Genomic DNA, 23,513 nt, shown 5'->3' on the forward strand with positions numbered 1-23,513 from the left:
AGCAGCCTTTGTTTCGGTGATAGTGTTTTTTTCATGTTAATAATAATGAATTGCTCACTCCCCACCACAATCCCCCACCTACACTGTAGTCTTCTTCAAACCACTTAATACTAAAACAGCTTAATAAGCAAGCTAATCTATATGCCTAATAGATAATGGTGTGGCTGCATCCTACAGGTCACAGTCCAAACCTTACAACACTCACCACTGAGTTCCAAGTTTTCAACCAAAACCTCCCACCTGTGAGGGCAGAGTTTCATGGGAAAAAGTGACAAGGAATGTCAGGAGCACTCTGCACTCATTTCCCTGGTATACTTGTACAAAGTCCTGTTCAAAGCAGGCTTCCAGCACCTTGGAGGCAGGCTTTTGCAAAGGCAGTAAGATGAAACAGATGACCTCTGAGGAATCCCTCTCTGCTCTTAACACCTACAGTAGAAGAGAGCAGCTTGGCAAATCAGAGCTGAAAAATTTTATTGGTATGCACAAAGTGGGAGCGGGAAGGGGGCAGAAAAGCAAACATGCCCTCTCCCTGCTAATAATTTCTTTGCTAATTCAGAATTCACAAACATGATCTAATGCGAATAATGGTATTACACATGATAATCACACTTCCTCCATCTTCTAGGTCCCTGAAAAAAACAAAGGGGAGGGGAGGGAAATATACTCACTTTAGCTAGAGCTGGAATCTTAGATCCCATTGTCCCCAATGTATTATAGAAAGGGTAAAAATCATGGAGATCACAGAATATCTGAACTGAAAAAGGCCTTAAAGGGCATCTAGTAATGATGTGGGAGTAGAAGCCCTTGATTTTCAATCTGAATGTGCTATGATGAGTTTTGTGAATTTGGTCTAATCCGTCTTCCTGCCCAATCCATACAAAAGGGTATTGATTTCCAGAGTCCCCTCTAAATTCTGATAATCTCTGATTCTTTGGTATAAGCTTGACCCCTTTCAACTCACTGTTTTGAATTGATGTCTAGAAGAGAAGCACAATTAATCCTTAAAAGTGGAGAGTAATGTTTTTCACCAAGTCAACAAATGCCTGTTACATACAAATAAGGAAAAAAGCCCAGATAGACATGCCTACTTGAAAGAAGCCTCAGATGTTAAGTCTGAATAAATAAGAGGGGCTTTGGAGATTGAGAGAGGGACTTGGTCTTCTTTACCTGCCGTCTGCTGATCCCTGAATGTGTAACCCTCCTTTTACACTTTCTCAATGCTTAAGCAGTCCACTGCCCTCAGCCCATAGTTACTACATCTGTAATGTGGCTGGTACAGGGGCAAAGACCCACCCCTTAAGCCACACATATTTAGGCTTTTAGGAAAAACAGGACAGGGTTTCATCAGTGAAGAATAGCACTATTTTGTGACCATAAAAAAGCAACACTTTAAATCTATAAGCCCTTTCTGAGTTTACAAAACACTTTTAGACTTATCCTTTCATCTATAAAATTAGAATTTATGTTCTAATTTACAGATGAGTAAATTCTGACTCACAGTTGTTAACTTGTCCAAGGTTACACAGATAGTAACCAACAAAGTCTGGACACAAATCCTGGTATTTGAATCATACCTTCACTGTTCTTTCATGTACCCCTGCCTTTTCCTTCACTCATGGTCCTCCTAGTAATCATGCAACTTCTCCTCCCACTTTGGTCCAGAGGGAGGAAAAGAAAACCCTGGCATCAACTCACGGCTGAAAGGAACTCATGTCTAGCTCCCACCTCCATGTCTGCACAGAAAATAGGGAAGCAGGAGGGGGTGTGGACTTGGCTGAAGGGCTCTTGGAAGGGAAGGGAAGGAAGTGTTTCCCTATCATTCTCATTACTATTAGTTCTCAGAGAACATTGTGGGTAAGTTTACGAAGCTAAGGAAGTAAAATAGAGATGACAAGTTGCCAAGGAAATTCACATCCCCAACTAATTTTTCCTGAAGTAGCTAAGACTTTGATTTTCCATTTTACAGTTAACCAAGACACTTAAAAGCCTGGATTAAGCTCTGGGCCATAGTACTCATGAAGGTTGTAAAAGCTTTTCTGAAGATTTCTTAAGAACATTCTAGAGAAGAATAATGTTGAAGGGAGGCAAGAAGCTTTGGCTAATGGAGAATAGATTTAATGGTCTCTATGAAAAATAAAGCTGAAGTTGTGTGGAATAGTGAAAACAGCAGTGAGGCCAGAGGACAAAAAGCTGAAAACCGAAATTCAAATCCCAAATTCACTAAGTTACTCACTGTATGACCTTGAACAAGTCATTAACCATCTAGGATCAGATTAAAGATTAAACAAGAAAATACCTTGATATACATCTAGCACTGAGATGGATACGCTCAAAATGTGTAATATCTGATCATAGTTAGCTTACCCACACTAGGAAAGAGCCTTAAGTGTCATGTTTTCAAAGCAAGTGAAATAGTGATGGTCCAGTTCTGCTGACTGGTTACTTGGAAAAAGTCTAAGATCAGCTCTTATACAACAATTCTTGTCACCCTGATCCTCTATATAATACATACACACTGGGTTGGAATCCACTAGGACAACTTAACTTGCTCCCATAGCTCCTACTTGGCAATCCCCTAGCTCCCATCTATCATCACACACCCAACCCACAGTGCGTGTGTGCGCGTGCACACACACACACACACACATACACACACACACTGACACTTTCACTTTTGTTCTTAGGAAGATAGGATTAGATTAAAAAGCAGTTAGTCATTAAAACTTCATATTCATGTACCCAAAATAAAAGACATCCCCATTTTTAGGAGGGCCATACTCACTATGCAAGAGGGATACGACTTGAAATGTTGGTAATGTTATTTCATAAGCATCTATTTTTATGTTTACTATTGAGATGCCAGTCCCCAGTCTCTGAGATCTTTGAGACCTGAGATGATGTCTTATTTCTCTTTTCATCCTCAGAATCCAGCACAGGGTCAGTTACAAAGTTGGCACTCAGGAAATGTATTAATGAATAAAAGAATGAATTAGTGAATTAATGAATGAAATGTTTATCATTTGACCAGACTGATATTGCTGATAATTAAAATGATGATCCACAAAGGATGGAGCAAATCTTTAACTCAAAGTTGAAAATAATGTTCCCAAATCAAATGTATACTCATTCATTCATTTATTCAAAAGCAAATCTGTACAGTGAGCTTGAAAAAAAAATAAGGCTTACAACCAGAAATACATGGTCCAAGTCCTGGTTCTTCCACTTATTGTCTAAATTACCATGGAATGTCCCGCAATTGCCTCCAGCCTCAGTTACTTCATCTGTAAAACGAGGATTTTGATCCATATTATGCCTACCTCCAAGTTGGTTTTGAGAAGGAAAGAAGACAATGTGCCTGAAAGTACCTGGTGCACTTTCAAGCACTTTATTTATTATTTTATTATTATTATTATTATTTTTTGTGGTACGCGGGCCTCTCGCTGTTGTGGCCTCTCCCGTTGAGGAGCACAGGCTCCGGACGCGCAGGCTCAGCGGCCATGGCTCACGGGCCCAGCCACTCCGTGGCATGTGGGATCTTCCCGGACCGGGGCACGAACCCGTGTCCCCTGCATCGGCAGGCAGACTCCCAACCACTGCGCCACCAGGGAAGCCCCTCAAGCACTTTATACTTCCCAGGGATGTGAATCATTTAGTCTCAAATATGTCCAATGGCTCCACTCCCATTTTCCAGTCCTCTACCATTTCACATATCAATTGGCCATAACAAAGCCAGCCACCATATCCTCTGAAAACCATCTAAAACTGAATTCAAAAGGGAAAGGATATACAAATATAGAATCATTATGTTGTACACCTGAAATTGACATATATTATAAATAAATTATACCTCAATAAAACAAGGTGGTGGGGAGGAAGGCAGAGGCCTAGGTCTCCTGCCAGTTTCAAGCAAATTTTGGCTTATCTGGTTTCTTCTAGGTCCTGGATATGGCTGTCTGAACAAGTTACTGCTGCCACTGATAAAAAATCTTAATACCAACCTTTTAAAGTCATCCAAGAAGCATCCCTTTTGGATCCACTCTGGCTCCTATGCCCAGCAAAGTGAAGGGCTTTTAGGAAGATTCTTATGAGAGGGAGATGGCATGATAGAAAGAGGGGCGAGGCTATGTAAGTCATGGGATACAGACTGAATAAGTAGAAATGACAAAAGTAGATGAAGGGAGACAGCAATGGACAAAGAGGAGAGCAGTTGCCTTGAAAGAGAAAGGGGATTGGAGTCTGTGGAACAGGGTTCAAAGAGGCCAGGACCAAGGAGAAGCTCAGGGCTTTACAGGATGAAACCAGGTTTATAGGAGAAAAGCCCAATCTTTACCTACAATGAACCACTTGCTAACTGCCATTTTCTCTACTAATAAATTCAGAACTGCAGTGGTGGACAAAGTATAAAGAATTATACTACCTATAATAGATATATATTACTTTCAGCTACCTATAGCAGAAAGAAGCATTACAATTTCAGACAGCTGACCCACTGGTACAAGTGCTGCCTCCCTCTCATCTTTACTCTTTTATAAACTAAGAAGAAAACCAAAAGTGATAGAATAAGAAGTCTTAATAGATGCTCTCTAGAGTCATGGGGGCTAGAAGTGGGTCACCTTTCCTGTCCCCATTGGAGGAAGTCACATAGATTTCACCTCTCAACTTACTCCCCCATAGATTAGGGTATAGTCCTTGCCTCCTGTGATATGCCAGCCTGCTCTTCAGTGACTCAGCAGATCTTTAAATATACCCAGGCAAGGAGCTGCTCTGAGACGCAGTAAAAAAAAAATGTTTCAATCTGTTTGGGGTGTTGAGAGGCGGTCAGGAAGGTCCTCTGTTAACATGAGGTTCCCAAGCAAATTCAGCATTGCTATGAAGCGCTCTCTCTATGCTAAGAGGCTTGTTTTTGTTCTGCTGTCTGCTGTTTGCCAGCTGTGTAGAGCACAAGAATGAGAAGGGGGATGGTTCCAGGCCATGGAAGGAGTCAAGGAAATTCCTGCCCAGTGATTCTGTGGGGGAAGGGGATCGATGTATGCAATGGAGTGACTTGTTTAAATGTAGGGGCCCCAAACTCACCAAGGGCCCAGACTTTGCACTGGGTCATTCTGTTCCCTGTGGAGGATCATGACCTCTAGCTGAGAGGAGGGGTCTTCTCACTCTCCCTGTCTTCTCAGACCAGCTCAGTCTTGCACTTTGAAACAAGCATCAACTAGTAAAAGATTTCAGCTGGGCTGAGGGAAGTAACTGAATAACTTGCATTACCAAAGCAAATCACGCTCCCGTTATCTGCAATGACCTCACACTTACATTCCGGCCAAAGCATTTTGGAGACAGAGCTTTGTGGAGGGGAGGAAGGGACAGCAGTGGCCTGAGGAAAGGCTCATGTACTTCAGTCAGAGTCTAGCCATGCATTTTCCCAGGCTCTGCTGGTCTGGTCTAATAATAATAATAATGAGGAGGAGGAAGAAGAGGAGAACCATTTATCAAGCTTTTATTCTAGGCCAGGCACTGGTCAAGATTTTTTACATTCATTATCTCACTTTTCCTCACAAGAACCCAATGAGAGTAGTATTAATATCTTCATTATATAAATAAGGAAACTGAAAATAAGATTAAGTGGCCCAGAACACACAGTTGGTAATTGTCAAACTCAGGATTTAAACTAAAATCTGTCAGGTGCCAAAGCCTATTCCTGAATGTCAACACATTATATTTTAGCCCTGACCCCAACTTTTTCCCGAAGAGCCCTCATCCTATCTGTTTTTTATTAAAAGTCCCTAACTCTGCGATGTATGTCTAAAATCATCCAGCTGGGCATTTTGGAGTTATTGATAGGCTTTTAAATTGTTAGAAAGTGACTGTGGAAATCACCTACTATGAGTTGAAACCTCTTCCCTGTATACATGGTCTCCAACAAGTCCAGCTTCTTCTTGAATGCCTTCAATGTGGGTGAATTTATTACTTATGTGATAGTCCCAATGGACATAAAGGGTGCCATGAATAAGAAGAAGGGAACTAGTATTTCATCATCTACTAAGTGGCATGCCCTTTATATAGTTGTTTTATTTAGTTTTCACAGTAATGCTGTGAGGAGAGCGTTATACAGATGAATGAGTTGACGTTCAGAGAGTTAAGTTACTCATCCAAGGTCATACAGTTGGTAAATGGCTGTGCCAAAACTGAAAGCCAAGTCAGATCTGATTGCAGCATCCCTTGTACTTTTTTTTAGTCCCTCCTAGATGAGGAGGAAAAGCCCTTGGGGTAAGGAAGGCTGTCAAGATTTGCCCAGGTCCCTGATCTGACAGGGATGGCAAATTCAAATGCCTAGAACAGTCAAGCAAGTAACTTAAATGAATAAAGCAGGTTGTTCGTGTCTGGGTAAACTGGAAAGTACATGCTCCATCTAGAGGAGCACTTGCTTCTCACCTCCAGCTGGTTATTGTCATGCAGGAATGTAGTCCCAATAATTCCAGATCTTCATTTCCCAAACTGGAAATCTGAATTTTTATGTGCAATGTTAGCAACTAATTTGATAAACACACACTAGCACACACACACACCCCAAAACTCATTTGGTCCTTGTTGGAAACTTCCAATATAGGGTGAATCCACTATGAGAAAATGTCTTCCTTTTACTGAACTGCAACCTATCCTTATTGGTTTTGCCCTTTGGGGTACTACAGAAAATATCTAACTCCTTTATTCCATGACAGTCCTTCAGATATACTGAGACAATATTTATGTCCATTGCTCCCTACCTCCCTTCCCATACCCAAATCAGCATCTCAGCTTCTCCATGCTTTACAAGAGGAGATGCCTCATGAAAAATGGGGTTGAACAACACATTGTAAATATGGTCTGACCAGAATTCACTTCCTTTATTCTGAATCCCATATTTCTATCAATTGAACTTATAATCCATTATTTGTTTTTGGCACTTAATATGATTGGCTCAGATTCACTGAATAAATAAATGTTTATGGAATACCTACTATGAGCCAAATGCTAAGCTATGTGTTTTGTATAATTTACACAAATATATCCATGAAACAACCTTCACCCTAAAAGAGAGTACAATTTAAAAAGATATATAAGATAAGCACACAAATAATTATAATTTAATAACTAAGTATATATCAATGGAGAAGGAAAAAAGGGCTGAATCTAAAAGATATTAAGCACTAACTCTTGACTTATACCTGACATCCATCATGCATCACGTCATCTGACCATCTCCTTGCAAAAGTCTTATAGTCTAGAGATTTTGAGCACTAGTTTACAGATGAAGAAAACTGAAGTCTACATTCTTTCAACCATATCATGTCACAGAGATAACTTTCTCAATGGATTAGGGGATGAGAAATTTCATCTCAGACTATATTTGAGCTAAGGTTAGAAAAATAGATAGTATTAAAATTGGGATAGCCTTCAAGGCCAAAGGAATAATAGGAAAAACAACAAGTTCAAAGAAAAAAAGGAGTGACAAAGGTTTAAGGTGACAGATCCATGTGGCTGGAGTTAAAGATTTCTGTAGGGGAATTATAGGAATTGAGGCTGGAAAAGTAATACAGATAATGAAAAGCTTTGAACACCAGACTTAAATAATTTGTATTTTAACCTATAAGCAAATGGAGAGGAGCTGCAATTTCAAACATGCATTACACAACTGCTCAGGAAGGCTTCTTCTGTGCTAAGCATTGAGAATAGAGATAACTTAAACAGAGTTCTAACCCTCAAGGAGCTTATAGACTAATGGATGTTTAAAGGAAGATACTAACAATATTGTAATTGAGCTTTGGGAAAGTTAATCTGGTAGGATGAATACAATATGAATCAGAGAGCAGCACAGAGGACTAGGGAGAGCAAGCATGAGGTCACTGCACTAATCCAGGCAAGAGGTGATGAGGACTGGAACTCAGGGAGAGGGAATGACAGAGAAGGCTTTGGTAAACAACAACACATCGTTTCACTACCTTAATTCCCAAAGCCTCCAGTGCAGCTTTTCCCAGACACTGTGGGATCATCTCTGATGATGGCACATTTTGAATCAATCTAGCACCTCAGCAAGGCTTAGCAGGTGTCCAAAGAAAATGACATACAAAAATATGAGTATGGTTAAGGTTTTTGGTTTATTATTAAGTAGATGGTGACTGAAATATCTCAGTATAATTTGGTCCTTTTTATTTAAATGCCTGATCAAACAGATTTTTCAAATGAACAACTGGAAACTCCAACAGACTACAAACTTGCTAACCTTTGTCTTTTTAAACAAAGATGAAAGGGAAGGAGACGTAGGTAAAATAAACAGACTCAAAACATGTTTTGGAATCCTTTCTGCACCCAAACATCAAAGGATTTTCCATCTTACTCCCAACTCTCAGTTTATGCGACCTCATCATCTAATCAGAGGTTGGACAATGCTTCAGAGAAGTGGACCAACATGACACTTTTGGAAAGATGCTTTCTCTTATGTACTGACAATTTTCAAAATAAATTCCTAAGTAGTTGTCACTTATATGAGTGGAAAGATTGCACCTTCCTTAAAAAAATCTGGAGAGAAGCAGACTTTCATAGTGGCCTTCTTCCATTTCCACAATAACAAAAAAGTCATCTGACAATCATATTCATGACTTCCTATGGAATCCTGCACAACCAATTTGGGCTAGAAGGACAGAGGTAGCATTTTCTCATACTGGGAAGTTCCCCTTCTTATTTAGGGCAAATCCCATGTGCTGACATTTTTTCCTGACGTTTTTGTTCCTTTTGACAATGCCTTGTAGGACATGGATTCTGATCATTCTCCCATTCTCTGTCCAATCTTGCTGATGCAGAAAGTTAATTTTAAAAAGTGAGAGGCAGGGGATACAGAAGGAGGAATAAAGGGAGACAAGTCAGTGTGAGAATGGAAACAGATTGATAAAATGCAAAGAGGTTTGGCAGTCTGGAGTCTCGAGTTCAGACTTTGGTTCTACTAATTACTCACCATGTGCCCTTGGATAAGTACCTTTCCTCCTAAGAGTCCTTAAAAGAAGCTGGTGTATTTTAAGGACAGGAGTTGCTCAATGTTTGAAGCTCAGGCACAACATTTTTGCATTTAACAAATTCTATAATATGAATAGCACTCCTTTCCCTAAATGTAGTGAAAAATAGTATAAGTTGAGGAGCAGAGCTACCTAGATTCTAATATAGTTTCTTTCACTTACTTGTTCTATAACCTTGGTCATGTTACTTAATTGTTCTGTTCCTATTCACTCACTGGTAACATGGGAATGATAATCCTACATACCTCAGGGAGTTATTTTGAGAATTAAATGAACTAACACATGTAAAACACATAAAAGAGTTCCTGACTTCAAGAAATCAGCTATTTTATTTTTCTTACCTTAGTTTCTCTCCTATTTAAGCAGGCACTGCATTGCCCAGGTTTGTAGTGGGCTTTGAGATTTTCAACCACCTTGGAATCTCCAGGCTTTTTTCAACAATTTCTGTAGTTCTGCTTTCCAATCCCTATTGTAAATTATCAACTTCTTCCCACCACCCCCTTTATGTCCCTCCACCTCCACTTTAATCTCCAGGAACTCAGGTATTCTGTGAGGATCAGTGGACTATACAGGGTCAGTGCTTAATGAGGTCACCCTAGTCACCAGTCTTTTGGGATAGTAGCCGTGAATGACTAGCTAATCTGAGAAGCTGTTGGTACTAAACAGTGCTTAGAACCTCACAGTTACAAGCCAGACTTCTATTACTTCCTAGCTGTGTGACCGTTGGGCAAGTCACTTAACCTCTCTGGGACTATTTACCAAGGTTTTTGTGAGAATTAAATTAGTTAACCCATGTAAGGCACCAAAATTTGGCACATAGTAAGTGCTATCATTATTACTGCTATTAAAATTCTTTGTTCTGAGTGGGGAATCACTTTTCCAACATAGAATTTTCCAAAGGAGCAACCTACAGCTAACCCTCAGAATAGGCTCTGACTAAAAGAAACTAGCTTTCTGTGTGACTTTGTTCAAATTCCTTTCCATTTCTCTGCCTCAAGCACCTAATTCATAAAATGACCAAACTGGACAAGATGGTTTCCCACGTTCCATAGACTCTAATATCCTACAATCTCAGGCCATTTATGTTCCAGATCTCTGTAAGTTTCAGCTTAGATCAAAGCTCAGTGGCCTTTAAAAGTCTGCTTACTGTGTTTTTCATGGATAAATTATTTTGGTGTGTGGTTCAGTAAAAACATAGTAACAATATTTTGTTTCAGTTGAAGGCAGCAGCCACTTTGCGTGATGTTCTGGGTTTTTATTCATTATTTAGTTTAGTTACCTGGTTTAAGGTTTGGGCAAGAAGAAGAAACTCACACCACCCCCAAAATGAGGTCTCAGAATAACGCTAAGAAGCACCAAGCTGGAATCCAGGAGAACTGAGTTTGTGCTCTAGTTATGTTGCTAGCTTGTTGTTTCTCCCTAGACAAGACTCCACTCCTCTCTAGGCCTCTATAAAGCAAAAGAGGAGAAGTGAGAGGGCACCAAAGATCTAGGTGGTCTCTAAGGTTTTAATCTCCTTGAAAAGCAGAAAGCTAAGGGCACTGAATGAAAACTGAGAAGAAGCCAACAGGATGTTCACCAAATAACTCAAACTTAATACATCAAAAATCAAACTCTTGATTCCTACCCACCCACACACACATACAGGCTTTACCTACAATATTCATCATTTCAGTAAATGGTAATCACATTTTTCAAATTGCTCAGATCAAAAATTTGGCAATCAGCCTTGACTTCTCTCTTTTTCTCACAACAAGTATCTAATCTGTCAGTAAATGCTGTATGTAGGATCTACCATGAAGACACATCAAGAATCCAGCTACTTCTCATCTCCTCTACCAATAATCTCTGGTCTAAACCACCATCATCTCTTACCTGGATCACTGCAGTAGCCTCATCTCCTTGCTTTCCCCTTGCTCTTACAGTGTTTTCTCCACACAGACAACCAGTAAACAAACAAATGTATAAAATATCAAAGAGTGGTAGATGTTCTGAAGAAGAGAATCTGATAAAATATGTCAGATCATGTTACTCCTCTATTCAAAATCTTCCAATGACTCCCCATATCAGAGTAAAAACCAAAGTCCTAAGGAAGACCTGAGATGTCCCTTATTAACTCTGATCTCATCTCTTATCACTCTCCATTTACTTAAACTGCCATACAGGCCTCTCTGCTATTGTCCATCATACAAAGTATGGTCCTGCCTCAGGTCCTTTCTACTTGTGGTTGTCTGTATCTGGAATATTCTAACTCCAGATATCCCTATGCCTCACTTCCTAATTTCCTTCAGGTCTCTGCTCAAATATCACCTTCTCAGTAAGGGTTTCTCTGACCAACAGATATAAAATAGTCCTTCCCACTATCAATCCCTATTCCCCACACTCTGCTAAATTATTCTTCATGACATTTATCCCCAGCAGATATATTCTACATGTCTCCTTTCATTAAACTGTAAACTCCATGAAGGGAAGAATTTTTGTCTGCCTTGTTCATTGCTGTGTCATAGGTGCTGAGAATAGAATTTGATATATAAAAAGCTCAGTAAGTATTTGTCGAATAAATGCAGTCTATAAAGTAGGATGGCAAGGCTGTTGGCAACTTGAATGCTCACAAGCCAATCCATCAGTCCAGTAAGTGGATAAAAGACCCAGAAGCCTTAAGAGCTTCATGAATTTCTATTGATACTAGTTAAGGTTATTCTGCCTCTATGACTCTCCTATTTCCTATCTATGAGGTAAGTGACCTGTGTGATAAAAAAGGAACACTTGATTTGAGGAACAAAGAGTGGGGCTGAAATCCCAGCTCTGCCACCTTGAAGCTGTTTGACTTTAGACACGTCACTTAACTTCTCTGAACATAATATTTACAATGGGAATGACAGTATTATAATAGTATGGAGAGTATTAAAACACAGTAAACCTGGCTACTTGTATATGGTAGAAATGCGGATGAAATGCAATAATGGAATACGAAACAACTTTGTAAACTGTGAAGTGTTACTGGAATATGTCCAATGTCACTGTTCCCTGTGCTACATTCAGAAAAAGGTGTCAAGGAGTCAAATAGTCCTACTAAAAATGTTTTACACTTTGGAAAAGAACATCCCAGATAAAATACTAAGTACGACTGTAGCTTATTTATTGTCTGGTACTAGGTGGTTCTGGCTCAAGTTATCCTGTGATATGTTGAATCCACCAAAGGAGGCAAACTTTTCCAGGGAAACCCTGTCACAGGACACTTGCAGTCCCCCTAGCGGCCAGATAGTAAGACTACACTTCCACAAGCAAGGGACACACTCAATTTGCACAAAACAGAACCCATAATTAAGGGGTTGGCCATTTTAAAGCTACATCATCTAATTCAGCAAAGGCCTTATAAAAGGAAGTTTTCATGTTCCCCTTACTCCCAGAATTGTCTGACTTGTGCTCCTTGCTTCTCTCCCTTAACCAACACCCTGAAACCCCATGTATACAGAACCTCAAAGCAAGCCACCATGATCAATGGAAAACTTGAAAGCAGAATAATAATTCTTGATCTGACCACCACACTGGGCATCTTTATTGGCTCTCATGTCAAACTTAGACCCATTAATCACCCTCATTTTTATTTAATTCCTTATATATTGTAGACTTGTATAGTGAAAGACATCAAAACATGTTCCCAGCAAGTGCAACAATATAGCCAAAAATGAGAAAGTAACTAGTAACTAACTTGACTGGGGTGGCACTGTTGAAAAAGGAGAAATAGATTCCAACCCCTTACTTGAGTTCACTCTTCATTGTCTTTCCAGAAATACTACCTTCTGGTATCTGAAATATTCATCAAGACCTATAATCTATTGCTTGAGTTAAATCATGTCCCAACCTCATCCATAAGGATAAAAAGCAGCCACAGGTAATATTGTTGACCACTTCCACCTATGTTGATCCATTACTCTTTTGGATATCTGCATTTAAAAAATACATACCATACAATCCAGCATCTCATCATACTGGCATCATGGTGTTGCCGTTCTGTTTTGTTTTTATTTTTGTTTTAATAGCTATAAGCTCCTTGAGGGCAGTGATCTCAAGATTCTCCCTGAATTGTGTTCCCTTTACCCTGATCTCTCTCTAGTACACAGATGGGCATAAAGCAGGTGTTTAATGAAAAGTGGTTGATTGATGAATACTTTTAAAAAATCACTTTATTAGGGTAATCTCTAAAGACAACTACGTCACAAGAGGAACTTTTGTTCAGTGACCTGCCATTCATTTACCATTTTCAGGACACAATAGCTATAGCTGATTAGATATGACCCTTAGCCTAGAGTGTTAATAAGACCAAAGTTCAATCCCTTTATAGGTAAATTTTATCTCTTCTTTATGGTTATAGAGTACATCCCTGGAAAGAAGTCCAAATTATATGAGAGTAAATGGACCACTTTTTCATCTACAAATACACACCAGAAGTAGTTGTGGCATTTACCTTATCTAAAGGACAACATATAAAAACATAAAATGATGACTCCAGTTGCTTATACAAACCTAAACATAGGCCAAATACAGCTAGCTAGTTATTTCTTTGGCTTAGTTTGCATCTGTAACCTCTTCATGTTAGTTTAGTGCATAGAAATTATTATTCCTCATCCCCTCACTAGTAGTTCCCAAATCCAAATACTAAAAAGAGGAATACTAACTGAATAAACCTTATTAATATGTTTCTTCTCTACTGTTCTCCGAAGACCTGAAAATTTTAGAGACACTCTTCTATTCATCCAGGAAGGGGATGGCATTACCAATTCTAATTCACAGTTGAGGAAAATTGAGAACAGTGTCCTTATGCAGGCTTCATACAGGATGAAACAAAGTATGCTTTAACTTTCAACACAGCAGCAGAAACCTTTTGCCTCTTTAGTCCCAAAGGGGTTCAAAACTCAGGTACTTTCAGTGAGGTTGCAGGATGCAAAGTCAATATACAAAAATCAGTTATATTTCTATACACTGGCAATGAACAATTTTAAAGGATATTAAGAAAATTCCATTCATAGTAGCATCAAAAATTAAAATATTGAGGAACTAATTAAACAAATGAAGTGCAAAATTTATACTCTTAAAACTACAAAATGTTGAAAAAAGTTAAAATGACATAAATAAATGGAAAAACATTCCATGGCCATGGATCAGAACACTTAATGTGGAGATGACAACACTCCCCAAATTGATCTACAGATTCAATGCAGCCTCTATCAGGATCCCAAATGGTTTCTCTGTAGAAACTGACAAGCTGATCCTAAAATGCATACAGAAATTCAAAGGACCCACAATAGTCAAAAACAATCTTGAAAAAGAAGAACAAAATTGAAGGACTCACACTTCCTCATTTCAAAACTTATTAAAAATCTACAGTAATTAAGACACCATGGTATTGGTATAGGATCAATGTATTGTAATATAGCCCAGAGTCCAGAAAAAAACATTTACAGTCAAATAATTTTACACAAAGGGTGCCAAGACAGTTAAATAGGGAAAGAATCAACATATGGTGCTGTGGTGACTAGATATTTACATAAAAATTAATTCAAAATTGATCAAAAACCTAAATTTAACAGCTAAAACTATAAAACTCTTAGAAGGAAAGCTAAGTATAAATCTTTGTGACCTTGGATTAAGCAAAACCTTCTTAGATGTGATACAAAGATCACAAGCTACATACAAAAAGTACATTGGACTTCAAAATTTTTAAAGCATGTTCTTTAATGAATACCACCAAGAAAGTGAAAAGACAACTCAGAGTATGTGATAAAATATTCACAAATTGTAATTTCTTATAGGATTTGTATCTAGAATATATTTTTTAAAACTCTTACAACTCAATAAGACAAATAATCTAATTACAAATGAGCAAAGGCCTATTTTGCAAAGAAGATATACAAACAATGAATAATCACATAAAAAGATGCTTAATATTATTAGTCATTAGAGAAATGCAAATCAAAACCACTTTGAGATACCACTTCACACCCACTGTGATGTCTAATTAAAAAGACAATAACAAGTATTGGCAGGATGTGGAGAAATCCGACCCTCATACATTGCTGGTAAGATTGTAAAATGGTGTAGCCACTTTTAAAAACAGTTTGGGAGTGCCTCAATAGGTTAAACACAGAGTTACTATATGACCCAGAAACTCCAATCCTAGGTATGTACCCAAAAGAATTAAAAAACATGTTCATAAAAAAAATCTTGTACATAAATGTTCATAGCAGTATTATTCATAATAACCAAAAGATTGAAACAACTCTAATGTCCAACAACTGATGAATGGATAGATAAAGTGAGGTACATTCATAAAATGGAAAGTATTGAGATGTGCTTCAACATGGATGAACATTGCATTGAAAGTATTATTCTACATGAAAGAAGCTAGTCACAAAAGGTGACGTGTTGCATGGCTCCATTTATATTAAATGTTAGAACAAGCAAATCCATAGAGACTGAAAGTAGACTGGTGGTTGATAGTTGCTCAGGGTTGGGGTGGGATTTGACTGCTAAGTGGTTAAAATTTTCTAAAATTGATTGCGGAGATGGTTGCCCAACTCTGAATATGATTACAAAAACCCACTGAATTGTATGTATACTTTAAATGGGTGAATTATATATTGTGAATTATGTCTCAATAAAGCTGTTGAGTTATGGTTTTCTCAGGGTATATATACAAAGTGAGAGAGTGGCATGGACATATATACACTACCAAATGTAAAATAGATAGCTAGTGGGAAGCAGCCACATAGCACAGGGAGATAAGCTCAGTGCCTTGTGACCACCTAGATGGGTGGGATAGGGAGGGTGGGAGGGAGGGAGATGCAAGAGTGAAGAGATATGGGAACATATGTATATGTATAACTGATCCACTTTATTATAAAGCAGAAACTAACACACCACTGTAAAAAATTATACTCCAATAAAGATGTTAAAAAAATAAATAAAGCTGTTGAGTAAAAAAAAATAAAACTCAGGTACTGCATGATCTAAATTGGCAGCATTCTCAAGTAACCAGTGCTTTAGAGCTATAAGCTTATCTAGATGAGCCACTCTCAGCACTGCTCTGCCCTGTAGGTTGGCAACAGGAATTGGTGTAAGACAGAAGGGATGGCAGCACTCATGAGTGTGCAAGGAACTGTGCATAAATCACAGCAGCAGTCACTAAAAGTAGCCCTTACTGAGCAAAAATCTAAAACATCATCTGTCAGATGGGAAAGTTCAAGAAAAAAAGTTGGGAAGTGCCACTCTAGAGAGGTTTCCCTATTGTAAACAAATGTTATAGAAAATGCAACAACTTCTACTCCCTCAACTAGCAAAGGGATGTTCACTAAGCACCCTCCTGGCTTACTCAAACTTACATGAGTGCTAGTGAATAAACCAGAAGATGCTGGGTCTTTTCTTTGAAAAGAGCGCTATATAAATATGAGATTTCATAATTCTCTTCAATATGGCAAATGCCAACCAATACTGATAACTGTATGGAGCTTTACAAGCAACGAGGGAAAAAAAGTCAACTTTGTGCCTAGGATGAGGATAACTTACTCTGAGTTCAACATCTCAGAACTTGATGTAATGCTGGCAGGCAAATTGTGAGGTTGAATAATTTCTTCAATACCTTTCTTTTTTAAAAAATGATTAATTCACATATAGCATCACCATATTAACCCAGCCAGACAAATGTAGCAAGCACTGTCACATATAGATCAGGTACTACTTGTGAAAGCACTGCAGAAGTTTGACCCAGACAGAGCTGTCTCAGAGGTGAGAGGGTCCAGTTATTCTCAAGTTTTGAGAAAACGTTGCCAAAATAGCCAGTAGACAGAGAGAGACAGAGAACAAGAGACAGAGACAGCAGCCAGCAAAATACTTCATTAAATCACCAAGTCCTCAAGCCATCTATTTCAGCTCCCTCAGCAACCGTTGAATCAGGCTCTAACCTTAGGTAAAAAAACCCCAGCTATTCATTTTGCAATCTCTTCAAGTCATCTAGTCTTAAAAGAAAGGTGCTGAGGTTGATCTGATCTGTTACTCTCCAGATTTAAAAAAAAACTCTTTAGGAGCATGCCGCAGGTGTAATGAGAAAAAATATCCTGAAAAGTAGAAAAAAAAGTCTATATTCCAATGTCAAAAGCATGAAAGGAGTAGAAAGAAAGAAAATCGGGGACAGGCAGCACTTAAGGAAGCTGCGGACAAAGAGAAAATGGTGGAGGTAGGGGGTGGGGAGAGGTTTCCTTTTCCCTCTCGAACCAACCTCACAAAACTTGATTTTTATTTGCTTTCTATTTTTCAGAATCATGATTTCAGGTTTGGTTATAAAATAAGCCCCTTGCTTACCACAACCAGCTGGCATTCTGCTTTCTGCTTAGCACAGTTCTGAATGAAACTGGTGGTCTTGATATCACTGTAAATAACAATAATAGTAAAATTGTCCATGTCCCTAACTCCAACTCACATAATCCCACCAAGAGCAGCCACAGTACAAGTAAGAGTCGGGAGACCAAAGAATTGTTTGGTTTAAATACATATATGTATACCAGATGAGAAAATTACTACAGGGAGGTAAAACATTTAAAAAAGAAAATGAAATGTGCCAGCAAATTCAATATATTAATATCAAAGTTTACAGCCTAAAAAGAATGGAAGTCTGATGAGGCAAAATTAGCACTGGCAAGAAAGCACCTTTAAGTGACCCTGCAACAGGAAAGCTGCAAGCTTCTTAAAAAATGTCTCTCACTGATGTTAACCTTTGGCCAAGATGAGAGAGGTACTCTGTGGACAACCAAGAGAAGAATTCTATCACTACATCTTGCACATATTTTCAAATGGGGTACCACCCAGTGTGGCTATGTGGTCCTCGGGTTCTGATTACTGGTACCCAGACAGAACTCACCAGTTATTTGCTGACCATGAAGAAAGGATGCTTCTTTCCAACATATTGACCCTGAAGGCCTATGGACAGAGAGCGTCATTCCCAAAGCAAAACTCAGATTTACAAAAAAAGAGAAACTGCTCCTTGCAGGATAGTCATAAAAAGTCACTTGAAAACTGTGGAGAGGAGAGGAGATGAAAAGGGGAATTAATAAAATGACTTCTTTTGAAACAACTAATGGAGAAAGGCAGGATTTGCCAATTTCAAAGCACTACTAAAATACTACCTATTATGAAGACCAGAACAAATTATCAAGAGAAAAATTAAAATGTTCTTTTTGCATCTGGATAATTTATCTAAACCCCAACTCTAATTCCTGAACAGGCTCCACTTGGTCTCATCTCCCAAGAATAAATATTTGTCATATTATTATGCTGCTTGTTGGGATATAAAGGGCCCTACTTCTGTCAAGTGAGGCAGTGGTCAATTAACAAAGTTGTAGTCTTATTTGATCTCGGTAGAAGGCAGCTCCATAAAATATTATCAGGGTTTCACACAAGCCCTATCACTTTTTATTATTCCTTCCGTCCATACCACATGCTAAAATAAGTAAAAAAAAAAAAAAAATTAAAGGACCACCTTAGGCCTCTCTCCTCTTGGCAGAAATATTGTAGATGTATAAGAACACAGAGCTATTCCAGAAGTTATTAAGTCAAAACCTCTACAATTAAATAACGTGTATGAACACACACACACAATTGGAAAAGGGAATAATCCAACAGATTATTGAAAGTCTCTAGAATGTTGAGACTTTTAACTCAAAGTTGGCATATAATGCATGCAGTACAGAGAGGGTGGAAGCTCTAGCTTTGGCTTAAAATAATTCCTTGACTTTCACCAAACTGTGCCCCTACAAAGTGAGGGAAAGAAAGAGAAAGTAAGAAAATACCAACTTTTAGATTGGGATTGGTTGAATTCTGATGAAATTGATAAATTTTCAAAACCCTGATTCAAGGATTTTCTTTGTCCTAGAAATGAAAAATCTTTGTCAACACACAAGACAGGAATGCCAGTTTTCCCTTTCACTAGATTCCTATAACCAGTGCAGCAATCACAAACCAGGAAAGATTAAATAATCTTGTACTTTCTTTGGGTACTGCAAATGCCTCACTAGTTGAGATCATTAATTTATGCAGGTTTTAGAAATAGAGAAGTTTTTCCATGAAGACCTGGGATAAAATCCCCTAGCTTACTGCACACTTGATGGGAAGAACTATTTAAAAGCTCTCTGTAGACACTTTCTGAAAATTTCAGGTTATGTCTTCAAACACACGCACACATCTCTTAACAAATATGTGGAATCATTCATCTCCTCCCTGTTAACTGAGTTACTTGGGTGTTGGGGGAGGCATACAGAAGAGGGACAGGACGGTTCCAGTGACTGGGAAGGTCATGAAGCACCTTATACATTCCTCCCAACCCTGCCAAAAAAAAATAGTTCACAGTAGAAGAGAGCTCCGCTGACTAGCAACCGCCCTAGGAAAAAATAATATACTCTAGAAAGTAAATCTGTTCTTATAAAATGAAGACCTTTTGTCCCACAGTATAACCACATTGCAAAAATTAAAAATAAAACAAACTTCAAATTAACTAGAAAAGAATGACAATATAAATGAAGCCTTTGAAAATCCTGTAAGCCAAAACTTAAGAACCTAAAAAATATAAAGCCTGGTTAGAAGCTGTTTCTTCAGTAGCCTAGAAAATAATATTTTATGAAATCCTTTCCTCCTCTTTCTTGTCTAACACTGTGCTATCAACCTTCCAAGAACAGAAGCATCAGTGAAAGGAAGCAAACTGTTGGATTTAAGTCTCCAAAGATGCTAAGTCTAACAAATTTTGAAAAGTCACAGGTAAAGAAAATAGCTACAGAAACACGGAACAAGACGTCAGCATCCATGAGGATATCAGCACCCAGCAGATCTGAGGAGTTAGTTCCCCAATCAATATTCCCTCCCTCACAGAGATAAACTAATATCTTAGTTTGTTGGGAAAAAAATATTTAATGTGGTCTCCAAAGTGCTCAATTGTGTTTTAACTCGCAAGATGAAATTGACTGCCACTTTTCTCACGTCCTAATGAAAACTCTTGGGCAAGATTAAGGCTCATAGGTCCCTAACAGTTCTTACTTAATTTGTTAGAGGTAACATATGTTTAAAATGCAAGTATGTCCTTAAAATGAAGGAATATATTGAAAAGCCCTATTCCTTTTGTAAACCCTAATCTCACAAAAGCAGATTTCTATGCACACTGGAATAGCAGGAAATCTTTTAAACTTTTTTCCCAACACTTTTGTAAGTCAGACTCAAGTCTGGTTAAATTGTTCATTAAAAGAACATTCTCCTCTTTATAGAGCTAATGCAAACTCAAAGTAGGAACTGTGGATCTGTTGTAATCCATAGAGCAAATAAACATTTTACAAGAGAAAAGCAACACTACCATCTAGTTCCAACATTGTCAAGCTGTGAGGGCAAATCCTGCCCATTGTTTACGAGGAAAGGGGTCATTTGGCTTTCCCCTACCTTTACCTGCTCTAATCTTGCCTGGTTGGAGTCTCTCTCCTGACCTCCAACCCTGGGGCAAGTCCTCTTTGTTGCCAGCAAAGGGACTTCACCCCTTCTTCACACAACGGCCCTCAGAACCCAGAGACCGCATTCTTCCCGTAATCCCATACTCCACTTCATCTCTTTGGAGGAGGCGGGTTGAGAAAAGCTTGGGTCAGTTATTTTGCCTCTAACCTGCCAAGACCAGCCACAGGCCGGAGGGCAATCCCTAACAGACCTTAAGAGGAGAAAGTGCCCATATTTCTTGTCCAGGTTCTCTGATTTGGGGGCGGGGAGAAGGAGAAGTAGTGGAGGGCTTAAGGGCTTTATTTCGGAAGATGGCCCTTGCAATTGGATTTAAATTTGGAGTCCGCGGGACATGGAGTACCAAGTGGCAGGGAAGAGTTTTGGAGGCTGGTGGGGGGCGGGGGTTGTCAAGGAATCTGGAAGGGCTTGCACCAGCACCCAGGGCTCACAGCGGTGGGGACTGGAGCACACAGTGGGGGTTCAGAGCGTAAAGGTCGAATCTTTGGTAGGCCAGGAGTCCAGGGAAAGGCTCCAGATTTAGGGCGGCCCTTTCTGTGGAAGCTTGTTCAGCTCGCCCAAGAACAGTGTTCGCGCGGGGAGGAGAGGACTGACTCTAGGCTTAAAGACATTTTTAGGAGGAGAAACTTACCGCATGTCCCCATAAGGTCCAGAATAGCTCTCCATCCAGGGGCCCATTTCGCTTTTGACACAACTGGGACTTGGATAGGGCACTCTGCTCACCACGCCGCCAGGATACCACACATCAGGTGGGGGAAAGTCACCTTCTTGGCCCGCCAGCCCCTGAGGTGGCCGAGTGTAGCCGTATGGGGCTACAGCCCCTGCCTCGCCTGTGCTGCCGCCCCCGCCTCCGCCACAGGGCCCATAGAGCTGGCCTTCTTCGGCTGTGAAGAGAGTGTGCCAGGAAGAGGAGGCGGCAGCTGAGGGTGAGCCTGAGCCCGGTCCTGCTGCACCCCCGCCGTGCAGGCTCGCCAGATCCCCATAGCGGCATTGTGCCGCCGCGGCCGCCCAGGCGCTGCCATAGTCCAGGGGGTTCTCCAGCTTGATGCGGGCATGAGGATGGGGAGGCGGCGGAGGGGGCGGCGGCCCGGCCAGGGCTAGCGGAAAGTTGTAGTAGTCGCGACTCTGATAAGCTGCTACCTCGTCCAGTGCTCCAGACTTGTACAGAGACAGGGCGGATGGCAGCTCAAGTGTTCCGGAGCCCCCTGCTTCGCCGCTGCCAGAGCAGCCCAGGCTCTCACTGTTCAGCCTTTTGGTGTAACCTGCCTTGAAGGGGGAATACTCAGCAGTCTCTTCGGTGCCCTTGCTCGGGCCATCATCCAGCAGAGAACCTTTGCATTCAGCCAACGGGGCACAAGGAGTGGGACGCACAGCTGGTGGACCTCCCAGGAGCGGGGCGTACATGCAATCCCCCCGAAGCTGTTCCCCAGGACTCAGATGCTCCAATGCCTCCACACCCAAGCCCATGGAAACCGACACTGCCTTACACAACTCTTTGGCGCTGTCCGAGATGGTCGAACTGCCCCCTAGGTAACTGTCCTTGGAGGAGATGGGAGCCCCAGTGGCCTCCCTCGCTCTCCCGCTGCTGCTGCTGCCTTCAGATACCGCCTCCTGCTGCTGCTGTTGCTGCTGCTGCTGAAGAAGTTGCATGGTGCCGGCCTCGCTCAGGATGTCTTTAAGATCGGTGGAGCAGCTGCTTAAGCCGGGGAAAGTGGGGCCCAGCAGGGACAACGTGGAAGGGGCAGCTGAGTCATCCTCTTCCAGAGGTGCTGGCGGCGGCTGCTGCAGCCCCTTGCCGGCTGCCGAGGCAGCTCCGGGCTCTGGGACGCAGCCGCTCTCCGGGGGGCCCTCGGGAGCTGACTGCTGTTGTGAAGACTGCTGTTCCTCGTCCAGGTCCAGGTAGCCTGTGGGGCCTCTGCTCTGGACTTGGGGACAGCCATCCTCACTCTGCTGCTGCTGTTGTTGTTGCTGCTGCTGCTGCTGCTGCTGCTGCTGCTGCTGCGGCTGCTGCTGCTGCTGGGGACTGGTCTCCTGCTGCTGCTGCAAACGGGCGCCGGGAGGTGCTGCACTCGCAGCCTCAGAGTGCCGGGGACCCGGGTTCTGGATCACTTCGCGTACACTCTGGAACAGGTTCTGGAAAGCTCCTCGGTAGGTCTTGGACGGCGGCCGGGGGTAGACCCTCCCCAGACCTAACTGCACCTCCATCCTTAAGCTTGGGTGAATCTTCCACCCAATTCTTTTATCCTGCTCCCCTTCTCTTGCTGAGAAGAGTTCAACAGGCTGCTATGCGTAGTTGCTGCAGCTAGTTGCCCACCTGCGGGAAGCTCCTGGGAAGGAAACTTGCGGGAGTAACAACTCCAAAGAATTCTGACAGCCTCAAAGTCTCGTGCAGAGGAAACACGCGCTGGACACGATATCCCCTGGTAGGCTCACAATCTGCCCCTGAATACTTGGAGGGTAGATTCAAAAGATGCTCAAATCTTGAAGGCGGGTGGGGAGGAAAACCCTCTGCCTTCTGAATTTGGTGTCCACTGAAGCAGGTGCAAATAGGAACCAGGTTATTTTCTTTTTGTTTTGTTTTGTTTTGGGTTTTGCTATTGGGTTTTGTTTGTTTGGGTTTGGTTGGGGTTTTGTTTGTTGTTGTTTTCTTTTTCTCTTTCTTTTTTCTTTTTTTTTGGGGGGGGGTGGCTACTGAAGTCCTGACTGCCTTTTCATCCTTTGATCTCTGGCCCCACAAACTGGTGGGAGGGGGAAGCAGAGTGCAGGGGGAGGTGGAGATGGAGTAAGAGGAATCTGGGGGTCTGACCTGCTTACCGCCTAACCAGCCAGATTCTGGCTGCAGTGCTGAAGCGGCTCCCCGGTCTCCTGGCACCCCAGAGCCGTCTTTGCAACGTGCAGCTAGCTCTCCCGCTCGCAGCCAAAGGGAGTTACCTCTCT

At 40.9% G+C, this 23,513-nt stretch overlaps 1 protein-coding gene across 1 annotated transcript in view; it reads right to left on the minus strand.

The window, feature by feature from the left end:
- AR (androgen receptor) overlaps positions 1-22,829 on the minus strand; it is a 168,985-nt gene extending 146,156 nt beyond the window's left edge. The window contains exon 1 of the mRNA XM_059051481.2: positions 21,208-22,829. Within this exon, the coding sequence (XP_058907464.1) occupies positions 21,208-22,781 (1,574 nt within the window). The 5' untranslated portion in view covers positions 22,782-22,829. The remainder of the gene's footprint in view (positions 1-21,207) is intronic.
- Between the last annotated feature and the right edge of the window lie 684 nt (positions 22,830-23,513).

This window comes from Kogia breviceps, chromosome X (assembly GCF_026419965.1).
Source record: "Kogia breviceps isolate mKogBre1 chromosome X, mKogBre1 haplotype 1, whole genome shotgun sequence".
NCBI lineage: Eukaryota > Metazoa > Chordata > Mammalia > Artiodactyla > Physeteridae > Kogia > Kogia breviceps.